General features: G+C 44.9%; 1 protein-coding gene across 1 annotated transcript in view; it reads left to right on the top strand.

Moving 5' to 3' along the window:
* Window positions 1-21,785, top strand: part of mfsd9 (major facilitator superfamily domain containing 9) — a 56,030-nt gene that overhangs the window by 12,914 nt on the left and 21,331 nt on the right. The window contains exons 2-4 of the mRNA XM_070892099.1: window positions 3,737-3,824; window positions 5,747-5,790; window positions 20,750-20,879. Of these exons, the coding sequence (XP_070748200.1) occupies window positions 3,737-3,824; window positions 5,747-5,790; window positions 20,750-20,879 (262 nt within the window). The remainder of the gene's footprint in view (window positions 1-3,736; window positions 3,825-5,746; window positions 5,791-20,749; window positions 20,880-21,785) is intronic.

Here is a 21,785-nt window from a genome sequence, read left to right as displayed (position 1 = left end):
TTTTAATAACCTAACCAGATCAGGAAAGGTGAGTACAGTTGCACATTCACCTACATCCTGTTGTGCACATCACTCGCCCCTCACTCTGCCTCGTCAAGCCTACTCTGTCACATCACACCTCACATCCACTTACCTAGCAAGTGCGCCCATGCTTCTCTTTCTATGCACTTCCTCACATCCCCATCTAACCATCCACCATGCCACTCAACTTCATCCTTAAGCAATTTGATGCCTCTCCCTGATAGTCACCCTCATCAAATGCACTGCACCCATCGGGTGAACACCTGCCATTACAGTCCCTCATAGGTCTATTCTATCCCCTGTTGGAGGAGAAGAGAGCACAAAACACTAGGCAGAGGGAGAGAACCAGAGGTGGTCCTTCATTGGTCTCCCAGCTGATGACTGCAAAGGAAGAAGTAGTAAGATTAGTGGCATCTCCGCATCCCTGGCTATCGGAGATGGGGACCTCCCAGCTACCCGGTGACACACAGAAATATCATCAATCCAAGTCATACAACACTTAGTCATGTTGACTTGATTTCTGCAGCGAGTGAAATCTGATCATCTTCATAATGCTACGTTGAAACATTCTTAACTTGCCAGTACTAATTCATATCTTTTATCTCCACCAGGGCCTTCGCGCGTAGTAGCAGTCGGTAGACCTCATGGCGATGGATCTTCAAAGGAGCACATTCCCTGTGAGGGTGCAGCCACAGGACTTACGCTTACCATGCACCAACGCAGATATTCACACTTCAGTGGGTCCAGTTAGACAGATAGTTGGGTTTTCATCTGGTGATTCACACTTCACAAGTGACATGAGGAGACAGTGGTGGCAGGGACAGCTGTGGAGGGTTTGCGTCGGGGGACACAGCCCTCTCCAAGCTCTGCTCAGCTGGGCACCGATGCTGTACCACAGAGGGCCGTAGATGAAAAGGATAATCACTGAAGGGCAGCAGAAAATCTGCGTCTTCTAAGCACACTGACCACGATTGCAGAGAGAATGGAGGAGTCCACCTCAAGCATACGTGAATTGATGTCATTGGTATTGCAAGTATAACTTCTTCCATGGACAGAGTGGCCAACTCAATGGAACATCAGTCGCGGCACTCAAATGAGTAGATGCAGACCATGACTGTGCCGACTCTGGATGCCAACATATTTGGCGCCTTAAATCGAATGACTGACATCTAAGCCTTGGCCTTACAGCTGATCAGTACCAAACTGCTCTCCACCACAGTAAGAGTAAAGTGCGCTGGCCCAGGAGTGGGATGATGGTGATGGAGGACTCCACTCAAAGCGCTCCCACATCTCGCTCATTGCCCCCCTCAGTCAGTACCCGACATTCTGCCTCCACTCTTGATGGCCGAGTCTTCCCCTGTACAGGTGCAGGTGGAGCAGTCTTTGGCGCGGCCCTCACGGGCTCCAAAACCCAAAGGATATTGGCCAAGAGCATCTCAGCAGTCAGAGCAGGGATCTCAGCAGCCTGCCTCTACCTCTGCGGAAGGGTTGCCCCATGTAGCAGTGATAGGAAAAGGAAGTGTAAAACTTTGTGGTTGCATATGGATGTTTGAGAAAATGTTTTGTTGTGTTTCTGTTCTTTAGTCGAACTTTAGTCAATGGGTTGGGGGGCGGAAAAGAGAGTAGCCGTTGGCTGTGGTTGTTACATGGGTCCAGTAGTGGCAACTAACTGAACTGTACATCTAGATGGGAATACCTGGCATCCTGGGCGGCAATGTGAGCGGTTCGTGCTGCACTGGGGTTGTCATCCTCTTCCTCTTCCTCCTTCTTTCTCCTCTTCCTTCTCCTTGGATTCGTCCATGGACGATGTGTGCTTGGTGTCTTGTTCCTCCTGCAGCTCCAATCCTCACTATAATGCAATGTTGTTTAGAGCGTAGTTCACCACGACCATTTTGGAGATCCTCGCCATTGAGTACTGAAGGACACCTCCAGATCTGTCCAAGCACCTGAAGTGCATCTTGAGTGCTCCGATCGTTTGCTCAGTGATACATCTAGTTGTCACATGGCTTTCGTTCTACCGTCCTGAGCTTCATTGGTTGGGTTTCTCATGGTGTCATCAGCCAAATTTGAAAGGGGTATCCCTTGTCTCCAAGCAACTACCACGTAAGTCTGCTTGCAGGTCCAAAGATTTCAGGGAGTTTGAACTGCCGCAAGATAAAGTCATGGCAACTCCCCGGGAATCTGACGCTCACCTGCATAAAACTTTTCCTGTGGTTGCACACCAGCTGCATATTCAGCCCTTGTAGTTGATGAATACTTCTGATTGATCTGGGATTGCGCAGATTGCCACTATGTGCTTTGGATGACGCCCTGTACCTGTGGAGAGCCAGCCAGAGACGCAAACCCAAGTGCCCGCTTATTCTGACTGGCGCCATCACAGGTGAAATTGACATAATTGCTGGCCCTGGCAAATATCCCATCAGTGACTTGCCTGATTTGTGTGCAGCCGACTGGGAGATCCTGGATACGTCTCGGGCAACGCCCTGGAATGAGCCGGAGGCAAAAATGTTGAAGGCGGTGGTCTTTTTCGCAGCTACTGGTAATGCGTGGCCAACTGGTCCACTAGGGAGCAGGTCTTGTTCTAGGAGGCTTTAGATGTTTGCTGCCACCACCTGAGACACGATAACCTGAGCTTCCTGAAGCACTGCTCTTCCGAGAGGTCTAGGAAGCTGAATATCTGCTTGTACATCCTGTTAAGTGGGTAGTGCCTCCTGTGAGCTCGATCCCTCTGCTGCCTGCCCCCTTCCCCCCCCTCCCCCCCCCCCCCCCCCAGCTGCTCCCCCTTCCTAATGCCCCTCTCTCTGTTGCTTCCCTTTCTCACCACTTGCAGGTCTCTCCACAGAAGGTTATTGCTTGCTCCTCGTCTTGGGTCCAATCTAATGCAGCCAAGGTGCCACCCATCCTGATCTAAGTCTTGAAACCTTTTTGGTGTAGAAAATAACCTCTTGTACAAGTATTCTGAATAAACCCTTTCTCAGTGGTAGGTAAGAAAGAAGCGGTGAGCACAAATATTGCAATATTTGCCTGACTTTTAATGAGCCCCTTTTTAATTGCCGTTCTTTTCTCACCTTGATTTCAATGGCAAGTTTCAGGAAACCCGTGGATGCAGCTTTAAATTCGAATGTAGGTTGAAATATCGCTACAATGGAGCGATTAACATATTTAAATTGGTGGCCCGCCTCTGCGCTAGGGGTGACGCACAACCGGCCGAGTTAAACCCAGAAATTGGCCACTTTAAACCCCCACGCGCACCTAAACTCACGTGCTGCTCCATGTTAAAATTCACCCTTATAAGTGGGTTCAAGGAGAATCAGATGCATTTCAGGTGAGAAAGAAAGGATTAGGATTGAGGAATAGGATTCGCAGGTAGATTTGAGCTATTTAAAAATGATCAGGTTTTCTTGGCCTAATTGTCTTTTCCTGTTCCTAAAAGTTCTGATCTTATGAGGTTGGATATGGAGCAATGCATTACATAAGAAGCCCCATGCGATTCCTACACAGATTTGTTTGCTTCAGTTAAGTGCTTTTCAGTGTTTTTTGACTGAAGTAAAATTTTCATGGATCGGGTTGGAAGCAGTTCCTGTCCCCCTTCGTGCATCTCCTGATAGCTGGTTGAAGTGATATTGAAGCTTCATTCTATACAATCGCTGTTGAAAGTGCCTATGTTTGTATTTATCAAGATACTTTTTATTTTTATTTATTTTGTGTTTCCTAGGACTTATTTGCTGTGAGTATGGTAGTGCCTTTATTAAGTCGACACATCAAGCATCTCGGAGGAAGTTCAACAGTGGCAGGACTAGTAGGTCAGTATGTTAACACACCATTTATGTAAAGTGCTCAATGAATAATTATTAACTTGAACTGCCTTTTATTGTTAAATATTTACTTTATAAAATATTTTTGAGGCAAGTTTGTTTTTTAAAAAAAAGATAAGCAATGAACATCTCTGCTGGCTCAGTTGATAATATCCTGTGGTGCTGAGCAACATGGAGCAGTGAGGTTCCAGATCTGATGCCTGTTCTTGCTGCATTAACTGATATTAGCCCTGGTACTGGGGAAGAGGACATTGCAATACCTCAGCACACCAAGTAAAAGAGTACTAAAATTGGCCATGGTTTCTTCTCCTATTCAGCAACTTTGTATGTAGAAGTGGATTACTTTCCAGAACAGCACTGAGCTCAGTTTTGACGCTCCTCATGGTGAAATGACTTGCTGACACTCACTTTCCAGGCTCAAGTATAAACTTGAGTGAGTTGCAAGAGAACTGTGGTCAGCCATGGAGCTATGCAGTAGCATGACACCATCAAAAAATGAGGTATGAAGGGAAAATAGGGAGATAAATAAAATCAAACATTTATCTTTACTGGCTTTGACATCTCTTTTATTCACTGTAACTATTTTGAGTACTTTGCTTGTATGTTTAAATGTTTGGGGAGAGGGTAGATTTACAGATTTGTAACTTGATTACTGCCCTCTATTCAGATGGTCGTAATAAGTCTAAGTCCAGGTAGTCTTTTTTGAGTGAGTGCCATTATAGTGCTCTTGAGTATTCCATGGAAATCGAGGTGGGTCAGCTATAATTGGCATCTGCTACCAACTTTGCGATTTTAGTTCTGCCGCAATAATGAGATAAGAGCAACTTTAAGCTGTCAAATTTTAATCTTTATCTCTTGGTGGGGGGAGGGAGGGGAAGGTGGGGAATTGTCCATAAGCTGCTGAGATTCTTGGCCTCTGAGGTACGACTCCAATTTTTTGATATTTTTCTTTATTATTCCTAACATGCTTCTAGTTCACACTTTACTACTGGACCAGATGCCCCACTATCGATATTATACTGGTGGGACTATTTTTTTTTTCAGATTTTAAATATAAAATTTGGCTCAACTTCTTTTCTAGGAGACATTGGGACTGTGAAGAAAATTCCTCCTCCTTTTGGACTTGCTTTTCTGGACACATTTGTAACTTACTTGTTAGTCATTGATGGATGTCCAACTGGAGGACTAGAGTTTGCCATAGAATATTAGGTACTAGTTTCTGCCATCTTTTCTAACTCGAGAAGCATCTGCCTTTTTTTTCCCAGAAGATTTTTTTTAGTCAGTTTAGCTTGCTTACATGTAAGGTAATATATAATCATGGGTTTGGTTACTTTTAAGGTACTACTGAATACTATAATTTTGGGACAGAAGAAGTAGGGGTGAATTTTAACCCCCAAGAGCAGGTGGGTTGGGAGCAAGTGGGTAGATAAAATAATAGATTTTTGGATCGCGACTGCAACCTGGCTTCAATGCTCCCACTTCTGGGTTTAACGGAGGCACGTTTGGATGCCTGCGAGTAATCTACTCGCTACAGTTGGGACCTTAATTAGTGCAGGTGGGTGGGTATTTATTGCAGCAATTAACATCCTCCCAACTTCCCTTACCCCCCCTCCCCCACTCACTCCCCATTTTTGACTCGCCTCCACTCCGCTCCTTGGCTGCCTTCCAGAACAACAGACAACCAGCCAGCCTCTTAATCTGGCTGGCTGTGCCCCGGAAACCAATTTGAAAAATGTAAATCGGGTCCTGCTGTTAAATTCAGCAGGTTCTCCGGGAAACCTGTACTTCTAGGTCACCCTGCTGCTAAATCTACCCCAGCTCCCTTCCCACCTCGCAGTTATCAGGATTATAGACTTTATACAAATAATAGCATATTGCATTAAAACTGAGTGGATGCATCTTTATTTCAGGTTCTGTGTATGGACTGCTGCAACTATTTTCCAGTACAGTAATTGTAAGTATCACATCTCAGTGGTATTGTAATAGGTGTTAAAATTGCGATTAGCATTTTAGAAAATGTAACTGATCTTGTCATTTTCAATTCCTCAGCCAAGTGAAACTTTCCATCTGAAGTAGACTTCATTATTCAGCGAGGCAAATGTACTTTTTTTGGCTATAACCCCTTCCCTTCTGCTGTAGGCTGTGACAGGTGTCGATAGCCCTTCAGTACCTCACCAAATGGCCATTATTCATGTGGCTCAGCAACCTATTGAACAATCACGACGCAGTTCGACCATGGCCTTATCTAGGCATGCAGAGATGACTGACTAGTGATCAGAAGTAAAACCTTGGCTGAATGTTTGCTTTTACCTTCCTTAACCCGTAGGCACTGAAGCCTATAGTAGCAGGTTCAGTGCTTCCCTGGCTGATGCGAGATAACTCGGCACAGACCAGGGATTGAACCTCGGACATTCTTGATCAGTATTGCTCAGTACCATACCACACAGCGCACTTACACACTGAGCTCTTGCAGAACCTCTACTTGAAACTATTAAGTGGTATTCTGGTTAGCATCGTCTCTCTTTATTTTGAATGTTTTCATTCACAACATTGCTCAAAGCATCTTACAGCATTGTTAGAATAAAAGTTTAAATAGACAAGGGCTATGTTATTGATGTTGATTGACTATGGTTACAGGTTTGAGTTTGATAAGACCTGAAAGGGATGTGGCGTTGAAGCAGGAGGTACCATGTTAAAAATTCCTTTTAAAAAGTAGCTAAGTAAATACTTGGGTAGGAGTGGGATTGAAACATGATATGAAGTGGTAAATTTTCATGGAAGATCTCCCAATCTCCCACCATAATCAGGAGAACGTTTGTGGAAATTCCAATTGAAAGTTGATTTAGTTCTTATTCCGGATGACTAATGTAAGTAAGCTCCTGGCATTTGCACTGCTATATCCTGGCAACAAACTCATAGACCCAGTTTTTCATTGGCTTCCAAGTCGGTTGCCTGGATAAGGGATCTAGGTTTAACAATGTAAATGCTGGGAGCTGACTTGCGCAGGCTGGTCTCCTGGGTTCTCGACTAAAACAGTGCCACTACAAAAGCAGTTACAGATATTAATGACTCCACAGTACACAAGATTCATTTGCTGCTCGGACCACAAACATGGCCACTGTGTAAAGCAACAGCCTAGATTAAATAATTTAGGTAAAATTAGATAAATATTCTAGAGCTTTAATAAATTACTTCGGAGAAATGTTGCAGATTTTTCTTGGCTGAGACCATGACCAGGCAAAGTGTAGAATGATGGCCTGATGGCATTTTCTTCATTATATGCTTTCTTGTGTAGTTCTGGTCACACAATCAATAATATCGATCGATTTCATTTCAATCGGGGATGTCCAAACTATGACCTATAAACTATTTTCCGCCTTTGAGCCCTGGCAATCCGGCCCACAAGGCAATTCTATTTCCGTATTTCTCACTAGCCAGTTCATCCTGTTTGAATTTCATGAGCCAGGACGGATGTTAGTGCTGTTACCTCATTGGTGGATGAATCCTAAATCAGATCAGAAAAATCTATTGTTATAACTGGCTTTAGATATTTGCAAATAAATGGTCCCATTAATACAAGCTTTATATAAGACCCATGAGGTTTCATGGCATGCACTGAAGCCCCTGCTGTAATCAATTGCTTCACTTGCTCTTTGAAAATGACATTATTGTTTATTATGGTGTGTTTTTCATTGAGAGTATATGAGAACACTTGTGGTTTAGACTGTTTACATCTAAGAATAACAGCTTTTCAGCCATATGTATAACCTCCATCTCAATTCATCATGCTCTCTCTCCTCTGAGTTCACCACCCTCCTATCCTCCCTTAATTCCTCCCTCCATGTGAACTCCCCAACCCATATTCACGGCTACCCCTGACCTTGCCATCTTTTGTAGCCTCGCTATTCCTACCGTGTCAATTACAGATGAGGCTATCTCTGACCATTTCATTGTATCGCTCTCTACCCATATTCCCCTTCCCCCACCCAACCCTACTTCCTTCTGCATCCACCCCTGGAAAAAACTCTCTCCAAACTCTCTTACAACTGCACTTATCAACTCCAAACTGTCCAGCCTTTGGCCTCCACTCACCATGACATTCCTGTAGCCACCGATCTGCTCAACCAAACCCTCACCACCACCTTTGATGCCCTAGTCCCTATTAAAACCATTACTCTCTCTCACCCTGGCTGTTCTCCCTGGTACGACCCTCATCTTCGTTCCCTCAAGTCCAAGGGGTGCAGACTTGAATGAATGTGGCGGACAACTGGTTTAGCCATTCACCGCCAGATCTGGCTGGACCACATAAAGCATTATCGGGTCCTACTCTTGTCTGCCAAAACTGCTAACTATTCCAGGATCATTCCGGAATGCAAAGGTAACCCCCGGCTACTATTCTCTACTGCTAACCATCTTCTTAAACTCCTCTTCTCTGTCTCCATCACACTCACCTCCAACAACAAGTGCGAGGAGCTCATGGACTTCTTTGTTTCAAAGGTTAAGACCATCCGATCAGCTGCCTCTGCCACTTCCCTTCCTTCCCCGAGCACAAACTTCCTCTGAGTTCCCCCCCTGTCCGAGCCCTGAACTCTCATCTCTCACCAGTTTCTCTCCAATCTCCCCTCTTGACCTCTCCACGCTCAACTTGTCCATAAGACCCACTTCTTGCTCCCTTGACCCTATTCCCACTAAACTGCTGACCACCCAGCTTCCTTTTTTGGCTCCCATGTTAGCTGACATTGTTAATGGTTCTCTCTCCTCAGGTACTGCCCCCCTCTCCTTCAAATCTGCTGTCATCACCACTCCTCAAAAAAAACAACCCCACTGTGCTTGCAAGCTACTGCCCCATCTCCAACCTCCCTTTCCTCTCCAAAGTCCTTGAATGTGTTGTTGCCTCCCAAATCCATGCCATCTTTCCCAGAACTCCATGTTTGAATCCCTTCAATCTGGTTTCTGCCCCTGCCACAGTACCGAAACGGCTCTCATCAGAGTGACAAATTACATCCTTTGTGACTGTGACAAAGGTAAATTATTCCTCCTTGTCCTGTCTGCAGCCTTTGACATGGTTGACCACTCCATTCTCCTCCAACATGCCTCTACCACTGTCCAGCTGGGTGAGACAGCACTCGTCTGGTTCCATTCTTATCTATCTAATTGTAGCCAGAAAATCACCTGCAATGGTGTCTCTTCCCACTCCCACATCACCAACTCTGGTGTCCTCCAAAGGATCTATCCTTGGCCCCCTCCTATTTCTCATTTATATATTGCCTCTTGGCGACATCGTCCGAAAACACAGCGTCAGTTTCCACATGAACGCTAATGACACCCAGCTCCACAGTATTTTAAAAAAGAGGCAGACAGAAAGTAGGAAACTATAGATCAGTTAGCCTAACATCTATCATTGGGAAAATGTTGGAGTCCATTATTAAGGAAGCAGTAGCAGGACATTTGGAAAAACATAATACAGTCAAGCAGAGTCGGTATGGTTTTATGAAAGGGAAATCATGTTTGACAAATTTGTTGGAGTTCTTTTGAGGATGTAACGAGCAGGGTGGATAAGGGGGGGACCAGTGAATGTGGTGTATTCAGATTCCAGAAGGCGTACGATAAGGAGCCTCATAAAAGGCTACTGCACAAGATAAAAGCTCACGGGGTTGGGGTAATATATTAACATGGATAGTGGATTGGTTACCCAACAGAAAACGGAGAGTCGGGATAAATAGATCATGTTCCGGTTGGCAAATGTTAACTAGTAGGATGCCACAAGGATCGGTGCTGGGGCCTCAACTATTTACAATCTGTATTAATGACTTGGATGAAGGGACCAAGTGTAATGTAGCCAAGTTTGATGATGATACAAAGATGGGTGGGAAAGCAAGTTGTGAGGAGGACGCAAAAAATCTGCAAAGGGATATAGACAGGCTAAGTGAATGGGCAAACATTTGGCAGATGGAGTATACTGTCGCAAAATGTGAGGTTATCCAATTTGGCAGGAACAATAAAAAAGCAAATTATTATCTAAATGGAGAGAAATTATAAAATGCTGCAGTTCAGAGGGACCTGGGGGTCCTTGTGCATGAAACACAAAAAGTTAGTATGCAGATACAGCAAGTAATCAGGAAGGCAAATGGAATGTTGGCCTTTATTGCAAGGGGGATAGAGTATAAAAACAGGGAAGTCCTGCTACAACTGTACAGGGTATTGGTGAGGCCACACCTGGAGTACTGTATACAGTTTTGGTCACCTTATTTAAGGAGGGATATACTTGCATTGGAGGCTGTTCAGAGAAGGTTCACTCGGTTGATTCTGAGATTAAGAGGTTGACTTATGAAGAAAAGTTGAGCAGGTTGGGCCTATACTCATTGGAGTTTAGAAGAAACAGAGGTGATCTTATTGAAACATGTAAGATACTGAAGAGGCTCGACAGGGTAGATGCAGAGAAGATGTTTCCTCTCGTGGGGGAATCTAGAACTAGGGGGCATAGTTTAAGAATAATGGGTCGCTCATTTAGAACTGAGAATAGGAGGAATTTCTTCTGTAAGGGTCGTAAATCTGTTGAATTTTCTGCCCCAGAGAGCTGTGGAGGCTGGGTCATTAAATATATTTAAGGTGGAGATAGACAGATTTTTGAGTGATAAGGGAGTGAAGAGTTATGGGGAGCGTGCAGGGAAGTGGAACTGAGCCCAGAATCAGATAAGCCATGATCTTATTAAATGGCAGAGCAGGCTCGAGGGGCCAGATGGCCTACTCCTGCTCCTATTTCTTATGTTCTTATGTATCTCAACACCACTTCTCTCGATCCCGCCATGGTCTCTAAATTGTCAGACAGCTTGTCCAACATCTAGAACAGAAATTTTCACCAATTAAATGTTGGGAAGTCCAAAGCCATTGTCTTTGGTCCCCGTAACCTACTCTGTTCCTTAGCCACCGACTCTATCTCTCTTCCTAGCATCTGTCTGAGGCTGAACCAGACTGTTCGCAACCTAAGTGTCCTATTTGACCCTGAAATTAGCTTCCGGTCACATATCCGCGGCATAACTAAAACCGCCTATTTCCACCGCTGTAACATTGCCTGTCTCCGCCCCTGCCTCAGCTCATGTGCTGCTGAGACCTTCATCCATGCCTTTGTTACCTCTAGACTTGACTACTCCAACGCACTCCTAGCTGGCCTCCCACATTCTACCCTACGTAAGCTCATCCAAAACTTGGCAGCCTGTGTCCTAACTCGCACAAGTCCCGCTCACCCATCACCCCTGTGCTCACTGACCTACATTGGCTCCCGGTTAAGCAACGCCTCGATTTCAAAATTCTCATCCTTGTTTACAAATATCTCCATGGCCTCGCCCCTCCCTATCTCTGTAAGCTCCTTCAGCCTCACTACCCGCCGAGATGTCTGCGTTCCTCAAATTCTGCCCTCTTGAGCATCCCTGATTGTAACTGCCAAACCATTGGTGGCCGTACCTTCAGCTGCCTAGACCCCCAAGCTCTGGAACACCCTCCCTAAACCTCTCTGCCCCTCTACCTCTCTTTCCTCCTTTAAGACGCTCCTCAAAAACCTACCTCTTTCATCTGCCATAATTTCTTCTTATGTGGCTCAGTGTCAAATTTATTGTTTTGTCTTGTAACACTCCTGTGAAGCACCTTGAGATGTTTTACTACGTTGAGGGCGATATATAAATACAAGTTGTTGTTGGTAGTACACCAATTATTCACATGTTAGTACTGGAATTTCAGTCCCGTCACAGTAAAATGAAAGAGGATCTTGTTTTGGTTATACTACAAACATTTTTTCAATTAGCACGTTTTCACCCATTACTTTATACAGTTATATTCTTCATTGAGTGTCTGATAACTGTCGCTGTGTTCACCAAAGCAAAACTACAGTCTCTGAATTCTTTTAAGGAGAAATGTTTGCAATGAACATATTAATTCAGCGGGAATCCACTGCCCAACATGTTCTGTCTCTTCTTGACATGTCAGTGAGCAGCTGTTTGAAACAATGTTTGAAATTTGCCCCACTGAAATGAATCATTTGATTCAATGTGACACGTCTTTAAATAGAACAGAACTGATTTGCAGTCTGAAATTGGAATGAAACTGGTGCTATGCTTACAGCTAAAGTAATTCTAAATATGGTTAAACCTTTAATGTATTAATTTTAAAATGTCAGACACTTAATAACGTTTTCATTTGGTTCTCACTGTTCAATAACAGTATATGTATAAAGGCATATACTTCGTTATTATTTTCTGAAATAGACCTCTTCGTCACATAATAGCCCTGAAATTCGGGTCGGAGGCTTCCTTCGAACGAAAACCTCCGACCTGAGGATTTTTTACTAAAGTATCTGGTGGTCCCTGGGATTCTGGTGGGAGGCCTTCTCTTCCTGCGCTTCGGAGCGCAACCATGTCCACGAGGTATGTACGGGGAAGCTGGAGTCCCGTGTGACTGGACAACCAATCGTGGTACAGTATTCTCATTGATAGCAATGAGAACTTCCTATCTCCGAGTTCTTATTGCTATCAATGAGAAAAAAAAACACATTAAACACATCATAAAACATTTTTAAAAACTCACATTTTTAAAATTAATTGAACTTAAAGTTACTAAATATTTTTTTAAATATCTATTTTTAAATTTTTTTTAATAGGGTTTAAAATAGCAAAGTGACTATTTGTACTGTGGAGGATCTGTGGAGTCCCCGCCCCCGATACCTCGCGCCCGAACCAGAAGTGCTGGACCGAAAGTGTCATTCCGACCATGTTGCCCGCTGAGCCCCCAATCCGAGCGGCCCCCTGTAAAATTTCAAATCCTATTTTGTTTCATCATATTTTACAGATACAATGACCAAATCAAAGGATTGGGACCCATCTGATTGTGAAGTGATGCTGCAGGTAGTAGCCTAAGAATACGTTTAGCAGAGATATTAATCTGTCCCTACAGTCGCTCACCTGTAGCATCAGCTAAACCTGCTCCGACCCGGCGGGCGGCCGAGTGTGGAGGGGGGGAAGAGAAAGAGACTGGGGGGGGGGGGGGGGAAAGAGAGAGAGAGAGAGAGAGAGAGACTGGGGGGTGGGGGGGAGAGAGAGAGACGGGGGGGTGGGGTGAAGAGATTGGGGGGTGGGGGATAGAGAGAGAGAGACTGGGGGGTGGGGGGATAGAGAGAGACTGGGGAGAGAGAGAGAGAGAGACTGGGGAACGGAGGGGGGAGAGAGAGAGAGACTGGGGAATGGGGAGAGAGAGAGAGAGAGAGAGAGACTGGGGGGCGGGGGCTGGGGGGGGGGGAGAGAGAGAGCCGGCGGGGGTGGGGGGGGGAGGGCTCTGGGGTGAGAGGGATCGGAGGGGAGAGAGGGAACTCAGGGAAGACAGATCATGTTCTTACAACCCCCTACAAGGGACATCGTTAGAGCGGATGAAATCCAGAAGTCACTACTCTGTCACTATTCACTTTATACCCAATAAACCTGTTAACAATCCGTACACAATGCCCCATTTTGCGCTGGTATAAGGATGGACTTCGGCTGGGGGAGGGATGAACTAGCGCTGGTGTACGGGACTTCAGCTGGGTGAGACAGCACTTGCGCTGAGGTAAGGGACTTTCGGCTGGCACTTGGTGGCTTCTGGGGAGATCCATCCTCTGTGGCTTTAGGAAGCCAAAGTGGATCAAATTACAATTTGCGAAGTCAGTGAGAACTTGGGCTGGGCGGTTCTAGTTACATATTCCAGAGAAACTTCAAAGTGTGGCTTATCCTCCAAGGGGACCAATCAAAGGCAAGGAGCGGCCATTTTTACAGTACAAATAAACGTGTCCTTAAAATAAACTTACCTTAGTGGACAGGGTTTTTAACATTAAAATGTGTATTTAAATTTTATTTTTATGTATTTTAAAACTCTTACGCTGATAAAAGTAGGCTATGCACCTGCTTTTACCAGGCGCAAGAGTTTTACGCACATTTGCTGGGCAAGAGTTGGGCAAATAGCCCAATCTCGCCTGCGAGAATGTCCACGCTGTGGGGATGCGTGCGATTTGTCAAGCCAAAACTTGACAGATTGGAAAAGCCAGTTTTAAGTGAATGCGCATTTCGTGTTGAAAACCGGCTTTTACGGGGTCTCGCTGGGTCCGCACTATTCTATACGGATCCAGTGAGGCCAGAATTTTAGCCCCAATGTTTTCTGTTAATCATGGGTTTACAGTTTAAATCACATCACCTAGTGAGCACGAAGCATGCAAATCCAGAAGATCCAAGTCGATTCTTGCTCTGTTCTGAGTTAGCTGATCTTAATTGGGACAGCAGTTGTGATACAATTGGTCTAAAATCCAATGGGTTAAAGAGAGGAAAGTTATCCAAGTTACCCACTCCTATGGGCCGAAATTCAGGGTTTCAAAGAGGTCCGTTAATGCCCATTTGCGGCGGCCATTCCTAAAAATCGAATGGACACCGCTTTGGAGTCAACAGGCTGACCCGACCTAAATTCAAGTCGGGGATTTTTCAGCCTGGACCCCATCCCGCCCAAGTGGTTGCACTGCCAATGAAAACAATAAAAAAAGCAATAAAATACTTACCCATTGATTTTCACCTGAATCCCTCGTTCCCCCGCCGCACGGCCCCTCGAGCCTGCTCCGCCATTCAATAAGTTCATGGCTGATCTTTGATCTCAACTCCACTTTCCTGCCTGATCCTTATATCCCTTGATTCCCCTATAGTCAAAAAATCTATCCATCTCTCAGCCTTGAGTATACTCAACGGCTCAGCATCCACAGTCCTTTGGGGCAGAGAATTCCAAAGATTCACAACCCTCTGAGTAAAGAAATTCCTCCTCATCTGTCTTAAATGGTCATTCCCTGATCCTGAGATCAAGCCCCCTAGTTCTAGACTCTCCAGCTAGCGGAAACAACCTCTTAGCATCTACCCTGTCAATCCACCTCAGAAACTTATGGGCCCGAAATTGCCCCGTGTTGGGTTTGGGGTGGTAATTTCGCTAAAAGTGTTTTTTTTTGCGTCGGCGCGGGAAGCAATGGCCCTGTTGCGGATTTGGGCTCTTTGATGAAAAAAAATGTTGCCTGCAGTAACGGAGCATTAGCATGGTGTGACGCCTCACGACGTCCCTACCCTTCTTTAAAGGGGAAGCTCACTGCAAACTCTGCAGCCTCTTTAGTGGTGCCTACTGGGCCACCAGGGAGGGTGTCGACCAGGCCAGTGGTCTGGCACCGAAGAGGGGGTTCCGGGCTGCAGCTTGGTGGCCTGGCCATACTAGTGGCTACCATTGTCGAGCCAATTTAAAAAGTCGGCCGACAGAAAGGGCAGCCAGGGTGCCACAGCCACCGCAGCTTCTCGCTCCAAGAAGTTGTCGGTGGCATCACCCATCGCCGATATCACGTCCACGGGACAATTTCCCACAAGGGCCACAAAAGGGGTCGGCGCACACGCCGATGATGTCATTGACATGCGTGCACCGGTGCACAAATCGCGGGTCGCGGTGCAAAACACTTTTCGCCATGCGGAGCCCCGGGGGCAGTTCCGTGCGGGTCGATGTGCCTTCCGCGCCTGTGCGCTAACTCATAAGCGCTCCGTTTGCGCCTGCCGGCAGCACTAACTGGCCCTGCGCAAAGGGGAAATTTCGGCTCCTATATGTTTCAATGATATCACCTCTTGTACTTCTAAACCCCAGAGAGCATCGGCCCAATCTACTCAATCTCAGTCTATTCAATCTCTCGTCATAGAACAATCCTCTCATCCCAGGGATCAATCTAGTGAGCCTTTGATGCACCACCTCTAAGGCATGTATATCCTTCCTCAGATAAGGAGACCAAAACTCTGCACAGTACTCTAGGTGCGGTCTCCCCAAAGCCCTGTAGAATTGTAGTAAGACTTCCTTACTCTTGTACGCCAACCCCCTTGCAATAAAGGCCACATGCCATTTGCCTTCCTAATTGCTTGCTGTGTCTGCATGCTAACTTTCTATGTTTCCTGTACGAGAACACTTAAATCTCTCTGAACACCAACATTTAATAGTTTCTGTTTTTCTATTCTTCCTACCAAAGTGAATAAACTCACATTTCCCCACATTATACTCCATCTGCCATCTTATTGCCCACTCACTTAACCTGTCTATATCCCTTTGCAGGCTCATTTGTCCTCCTCACAGCTTACTTTGCTACCTAGCTTTGTATTGTCAGCAAACTTGGATACATTACAGTCGGTCCCTTCATCTAAGTCATTGATACAGATTGTAAATAGGCAGGACCCAAGCACCGATCCTTGCAGCACCCTACTAGTTATAGCCTGCCAACTGGAAATGATCCATTTATCCCTACTCTCTGTTTTCTGTCCGTTACTATATTACCCCCGACCCCATGGCACCTTATCGAATGCCTTTTGGAAATTCAAATGTAAAACATCCACTGGTTCCCCATTAAACACGCACAGGCCAGCCCACACTGCGATATGTGTGCGCGCTCGGTCCGTGCAGCAGAGCAGGTCTCCAGTCGCCCTCGTGTGGTGGCTGGTATGCCACACGTTAAAAAAAATTCACGTACAGGCATCTTCCACTCCCTCAACTGGAACATTGGGTCCTTCATCGAAACACCTGTGAACTCATGGAAGCAAGTCATCCTCGTTTGAGGGACAGCCTATGATGATGATGATTATCGACCCAGCTAGTTAACTGCTCAAAATACTCTAATAAATTTGTCAAACACGATTTCCCTTTCTTAACTGCCTAGTCATATTAGGATTTTCTAAGTGCCCTGTTACCACTTGTTAAATAATAGATTCCAGCATTTTCCCAATGACTGATGTCAGGCTAATTGTTTTGTAGTTCCCTGTTTTTTCTCTCCCTCCTTTCTTGGATAACGGGGTTATATTTCCTACCTTCCAATCCGCTGGGACCGTTCTAGAATCTGGGGAATTTTGGAAGATCACAACCAATGCATCCATTATCTCTGCAGCCACCTTTGTTAGAACCCGAGGATATAGGCCGTCAGGTCCAGGGGATTTGTCGGATTTTAGTCCCATTAGTTTCTCAAGAACTTTTTCTCTACTGATACTAATTACTTTAAGTTCCTCACTCTCAGTAGCCCCTTGGTTCCCCACTATTTGGGCTTTGTGTGTCTTCTACTGTGAAGACAGAAACAAAATATTTGTTTAAAACCCCATTATAATTTCTCCTTTTTCAGCCTCTAAGATGAATGCTTACTTTTGCTACTTTCATTTTTACTTGTAGAAGCTCTTACAATCTGTTTTTATATTTCATGCTAGTTTACTCTCATTCTATTTTCTCCCTTTTTTTAAATCAATTTTTTGGTCATCCTTTGCTGGTTTTTAAAGCTCTCCCAATCCTCAGGTGAACTAAGTCAGTAAGCCTAGGTTTGATTTAATCCTTTAATTATCCAGCTCTATTGTGGATGCAGTAATGGGCAGAGGCAACAGTCACCAGTTCCTCTGGCAACTTCCTCTTTGAGCATCTCGTCTTGTTCCATCCCTCATGCCTCTCATTTAAAGTCCTTGTTCTGTATCGCCCACCCAATTATCACCACAATTTTGCCACTGAGATATCTTCTCTGCTTTCCTCCCTCAGCCTCTGCACCGAGTGACTTCTCATGCTCAGTGATTTCAACCTTCATCTCATCTTGCTCTCCTCTGAGTTCACTGCCCTCCTTTCCTCCCTAAATCTCTCCCTCCGTATAAACTCCCTAACCCATATTCACGGCCAACCCCTTCGATCTTGCCTTCGCACGTGGCCTCGCTACTTCCATCGTAACTATCAGTGATAAGGCAATCTATGATCATTGCCTTGTATCGCTCTCCACCCACATTCACCTCTCTCCTCCCATCTCTTTTCAATCTGTCTCTGTCCCTGGAAACTACTCTCCCCCAAGTCTCTTACCACTGCACTTTCAAATTCCCAACTATCTTGTCTTTGGCCCACAATTCATCATGATATTTCTGCAACTACCGTTCTGTAAATCATACCCTTCCACCACCTTTGATGCCCTAGTCCCCATTAAAACCATTACGCTCTCTCACCCTAGTCATACCCCCAGATATACCCCTCATCTTTGCTCCCTGAAACCAAGGGACGCAGATTTGAACGTCTTCGGTGGGCAACTGGTTTAACAATCCATCGCCAGATCTGGCTGAACCATATAAAGCATTATCAGGTCCTGCTCTCCATCGCTAAATCTGCTCATGATTCAAGGCTCATCCTGGAATGCAAAGATAACCACCGGCTTATCTTCTCCACCACAAACCGTCTTCTTAAACCATCCTCCCCTTCCTTCTCCACCCTCAACTCCAACAACAAGTGCGAGGAGCCCATGGAATTATTTGTCACAAAGACTGAAACCATCTGTTCAATTGCCTTTGCCAGTTCCCTTCCTTCCCCTAGCCCACCAGGCCAAACTTCCCCTAATGTTTACAGCTGCCCTAGCCCTGAACATGTGTCTTTCTTTAGATTCTATCCCATCTCCTGCCTTGCTATCTCCTTGATATTTCTTGTCCATGAGATCCACCTCCTACTCCCTCGATCCTGTTCCGACCAAACTGTTGACAACCCAACTTCCCTTCCTGGTCCCCATGTTAGCTGATAACAGTTCCCTCTCCTCGGATACTATCCACCCTCCCCCTTCAAATCTGCCATCATCACCCCTCTTCTCAAAAAAAACAACCCTAGACCCCTCTGTCCTTGCAAGCTACTGCCCCATCTCCAACCTCCCTTTCCTCTCCAAAGTCCTTGAACGTGTTGTCACTTCCCAAATCCGTGCCCATCTTTCCCGCAACTCCATGTTTGAATCCCTCCCATCAGGTTTCCGGCCTCACTACAGGACTGAAACAGCCCTTATCAAAGTCACAAATTACATTCTGTGTGACTGTGACCATGGTAAACTATCCCTCCTCATCCTTCTCGACCTGTCTGCAGCCTTCGACATAGTTAACTACACAATCCTCCTCCAACGCCTTTTTTCCGTCGTCCAGCTGGGTAGAAGTGCTGCTGTCTCTGATTTGTGTCACTGCTTGTCCGACATCTCATACTGGATGAACACAAATTTTCTCCAACTAAATGTTGTGAAGACTGAAACCATTGTCTTTTATCCCCGCCACGAACTCTTTTCCCTGGCCACCATTTCTATCTCTAGCAGCTATCTGAAGTTGAGCCAGGCCTTGGTATTGTGTTTGACTCTGAGATGTACTTCCAACTACATATCCGCTCCATTACTAAGACTCCCCCTTTCCAACTCCATAACATCGCCCTACTCCGACCTTGCCTCAGCTCATCTGTTGCTGAAACCCTGGACTAGTTTCGATCGCTTGGATGGGTCGGAGAGGAATTTTCCCAGATTTTTTTTCCCCAATTGGCCTGGGTTTTTATCTGGTTTTTGCCTCTCCCAGGAGATCACATGGCTCCGGTTGGGGTGGAATGTAGAATGTTTTAGTCTAAGGGGTGTCGCAGTTGTGTGGGGTGGACTGGTTGGGCTGGGTGCTCTTTACATTTCCGTCATTGTTCATTGTTCATAGGTTTACATGTAACCTTCAAGGCTGCTAACCGAGGGCCGTGCAGCTCTTTGTCGGCCGGCGCAGACACGATGGGCCGAAATGGCCTCCTTCCGGGCTGTAAATTTCTACGTCTCTATGTTTCTATGCATGCCTTTGTTACCTCTAGACTTGACTATTCCAGTGCTCTCCTGGCTGACCTCCCATCTTCCACCCTACATAAACTTGTGCTCATCCAAAACTCAGCTGCCGATATCTTAATTCGATCCAAGTCTTGCTCATCCATCACCCCTTTGCTTGCTGACCTACACTGGATCCTGGTCTGACAACACCTCAATTTTAAAATCCTTATCCTTGTTTTCAAATCCCTCCATGACCTCATTCCTCCCTATCTCTATAACCTCCTTCGAGATTTCTGTGCTCCTCCAATTCTGGCCTCTTGCATATCCCCGATTTTAATTGCTCCACCATTGGTGGTTGTGCTTTTGGCTATCTTGGACCTAAGTTCTGGAATTCCCTCCCTAAACCTTTCCACCTCTCCTCCTTTAAGCTGCTCCTTAAAATCTACCTCTTTAACCAAGCTTTTCGTCATCTGTCCTGATATCTCCTCCTGTGGCTTGGTGCCAAAAAAATGTTTTCTTGATATTGCCTTGGGATGTTTTGTTATGTTAAAGGCACAATATAAATTTAAGTTGTTATTGTATCTTTTTTAAAAAAGAACTATAATCTGAGTTTGAGTACAACCTGATGTACATTCTAAAAGCCTCTAGATATAGGATGCAATTAGTCAATTGATTTAGCTCTTTATTTCTAATACTAAAAAGGTAACCAAAATAGAGTTGCGGCTTACAAAGTGGTGAAACGTTTATACTAAATTTTACGGTTACCTTAAAATTACCAGCTGCTGTTTTTGACGATCCCTTTTCTTTGAGATCTACCTGGTTTACTGTTCCTAAATGCTGTTCCACACGAGGTTTAGTATAACTCTCAGCTAGCCAGCAGAGGGCCCCCACTACCTAGGTTTGGCATGCTGCTGTCTTCTGCCTCAAGGAACCATAAAGTTTATACTTGCAATGGGAAAATGGAGCCAACTTGTTGAAAACATTATTTGGAATGCCATATGTTAAACATTACAAGCTGAGAACATAAATTAATCTTGTTATTTCTAATTCTCTAAATGTGGAGCTCCAGTGGTATAAAATGCTGGCGTTAAATGAACATAGCTGCCATCGGCTCATTTTTTTTTTGTTGATGGTGGGTGCTACTATCCTATTAGTGAAACAGCCACACAGTGGTTTTAGCAACAGGAGTTAATATTTCTAAATGCTTAGAGCCACGTTCACAATGTGGATCTTATCATGATTAAGGTGTAAGATGGTAATTCAAATTACAAGCAGTTAAACTTCTATTTCTTTTGACTAGGGTTCCTGGAGCGATGTTGTAGGAAGACGAAGCATATTATTGGTCACCCTGATACTTAGCGGATTTAGCTATGGTCTGCTTGGCATCTCGAGGAGCATCCCTTTGCTAATTATGGCTAGGATTCCCACGGGTGAGTGTGTAACCTGGACACATAAAACCTCTCTGTCTTCTGTATGTAAACTGTTTGCGCGATTTGACAGGTTTCAGAATAAAACTCCAAGGGGTTTTATGACTCGCAGATTACTGGCAGTGAGTCCCAAGACCTAAAAAAAAATTGTTTTTAAACTACCTGAATCTGTAACGATTATAATCTTTTTGATGTCAAATGTGTGGTACACTATGTTAAAGGTATGATGTGGTTTCAATTGGACATTATGATTCATTTTATACATTATACATTTCAAACCCGCACATTTCTTTATTTTATGGTGACATGAATTTCTTTCATGTACAGCCTATAAGCCTGTGAATCAAAGGAATTCTGGTCTTTGGTTTTAAACTGAAAATTACTAATACTGGGATGAAAATTCTTCAACTGTTTTTTCATGAAAGAAGAAAAAAAATAGCGCCTTTCGCTACCTCAGGATGTCTCAAAGCACTTTACAGCTTATGAAGTACTTTAGAAGTGTAGTCACTGGCTAATTTGTGGTCCCACAAACAGCAATGTGATAATGACCAGATAATCTGTTTTAGCGATGTTGGTTGAGGGATAAATGTTGGACCGGGCACCAGGGATAATTTGGACGAAAGGTCATCGACCTGAAACGTTGACTCTGTTTCTCTCGCCACAGATACTGCCTGATCTGCTGAGTATTTCCAGCATCCGCAGTATTTTGTTTTTGTACCAGAGGTAATTCCCCAACCCTTCTTCAAAATAACGCCACCTGAGAAGGCAGATGGGGCCTCGATTTAATGTTTCATCCAAAAGACAACACCTATGACAGTGCAGCACTCCCTCAGTTTTACTCTGGGAGTGTCATCCTAGATTTTGTGCTCAAGTCTCTGGAGTGGGACTTGAACCCACAACCTTCCTTAC

The sequence above is a fragment of the Pristiophorus japonicus genome, chromosome 10 (assembly GCF_044704955.1).
Source record: "Pristiophorus japonicus isolate sPriJap1 chromosome 10, sPriJap1.hap1, whole genome shotgun sequence".
Classification (NCBI taxonomy): domain Eukaryota; kingdom Metazoa; phylum Chordata; class Chondrichthyes; family Pristiophoridae; genus Pristiophorus; species Pristiophorus japonicus.
This window is presented reverse-complemented; position numbering and strand designations above follow the sequence as displayed.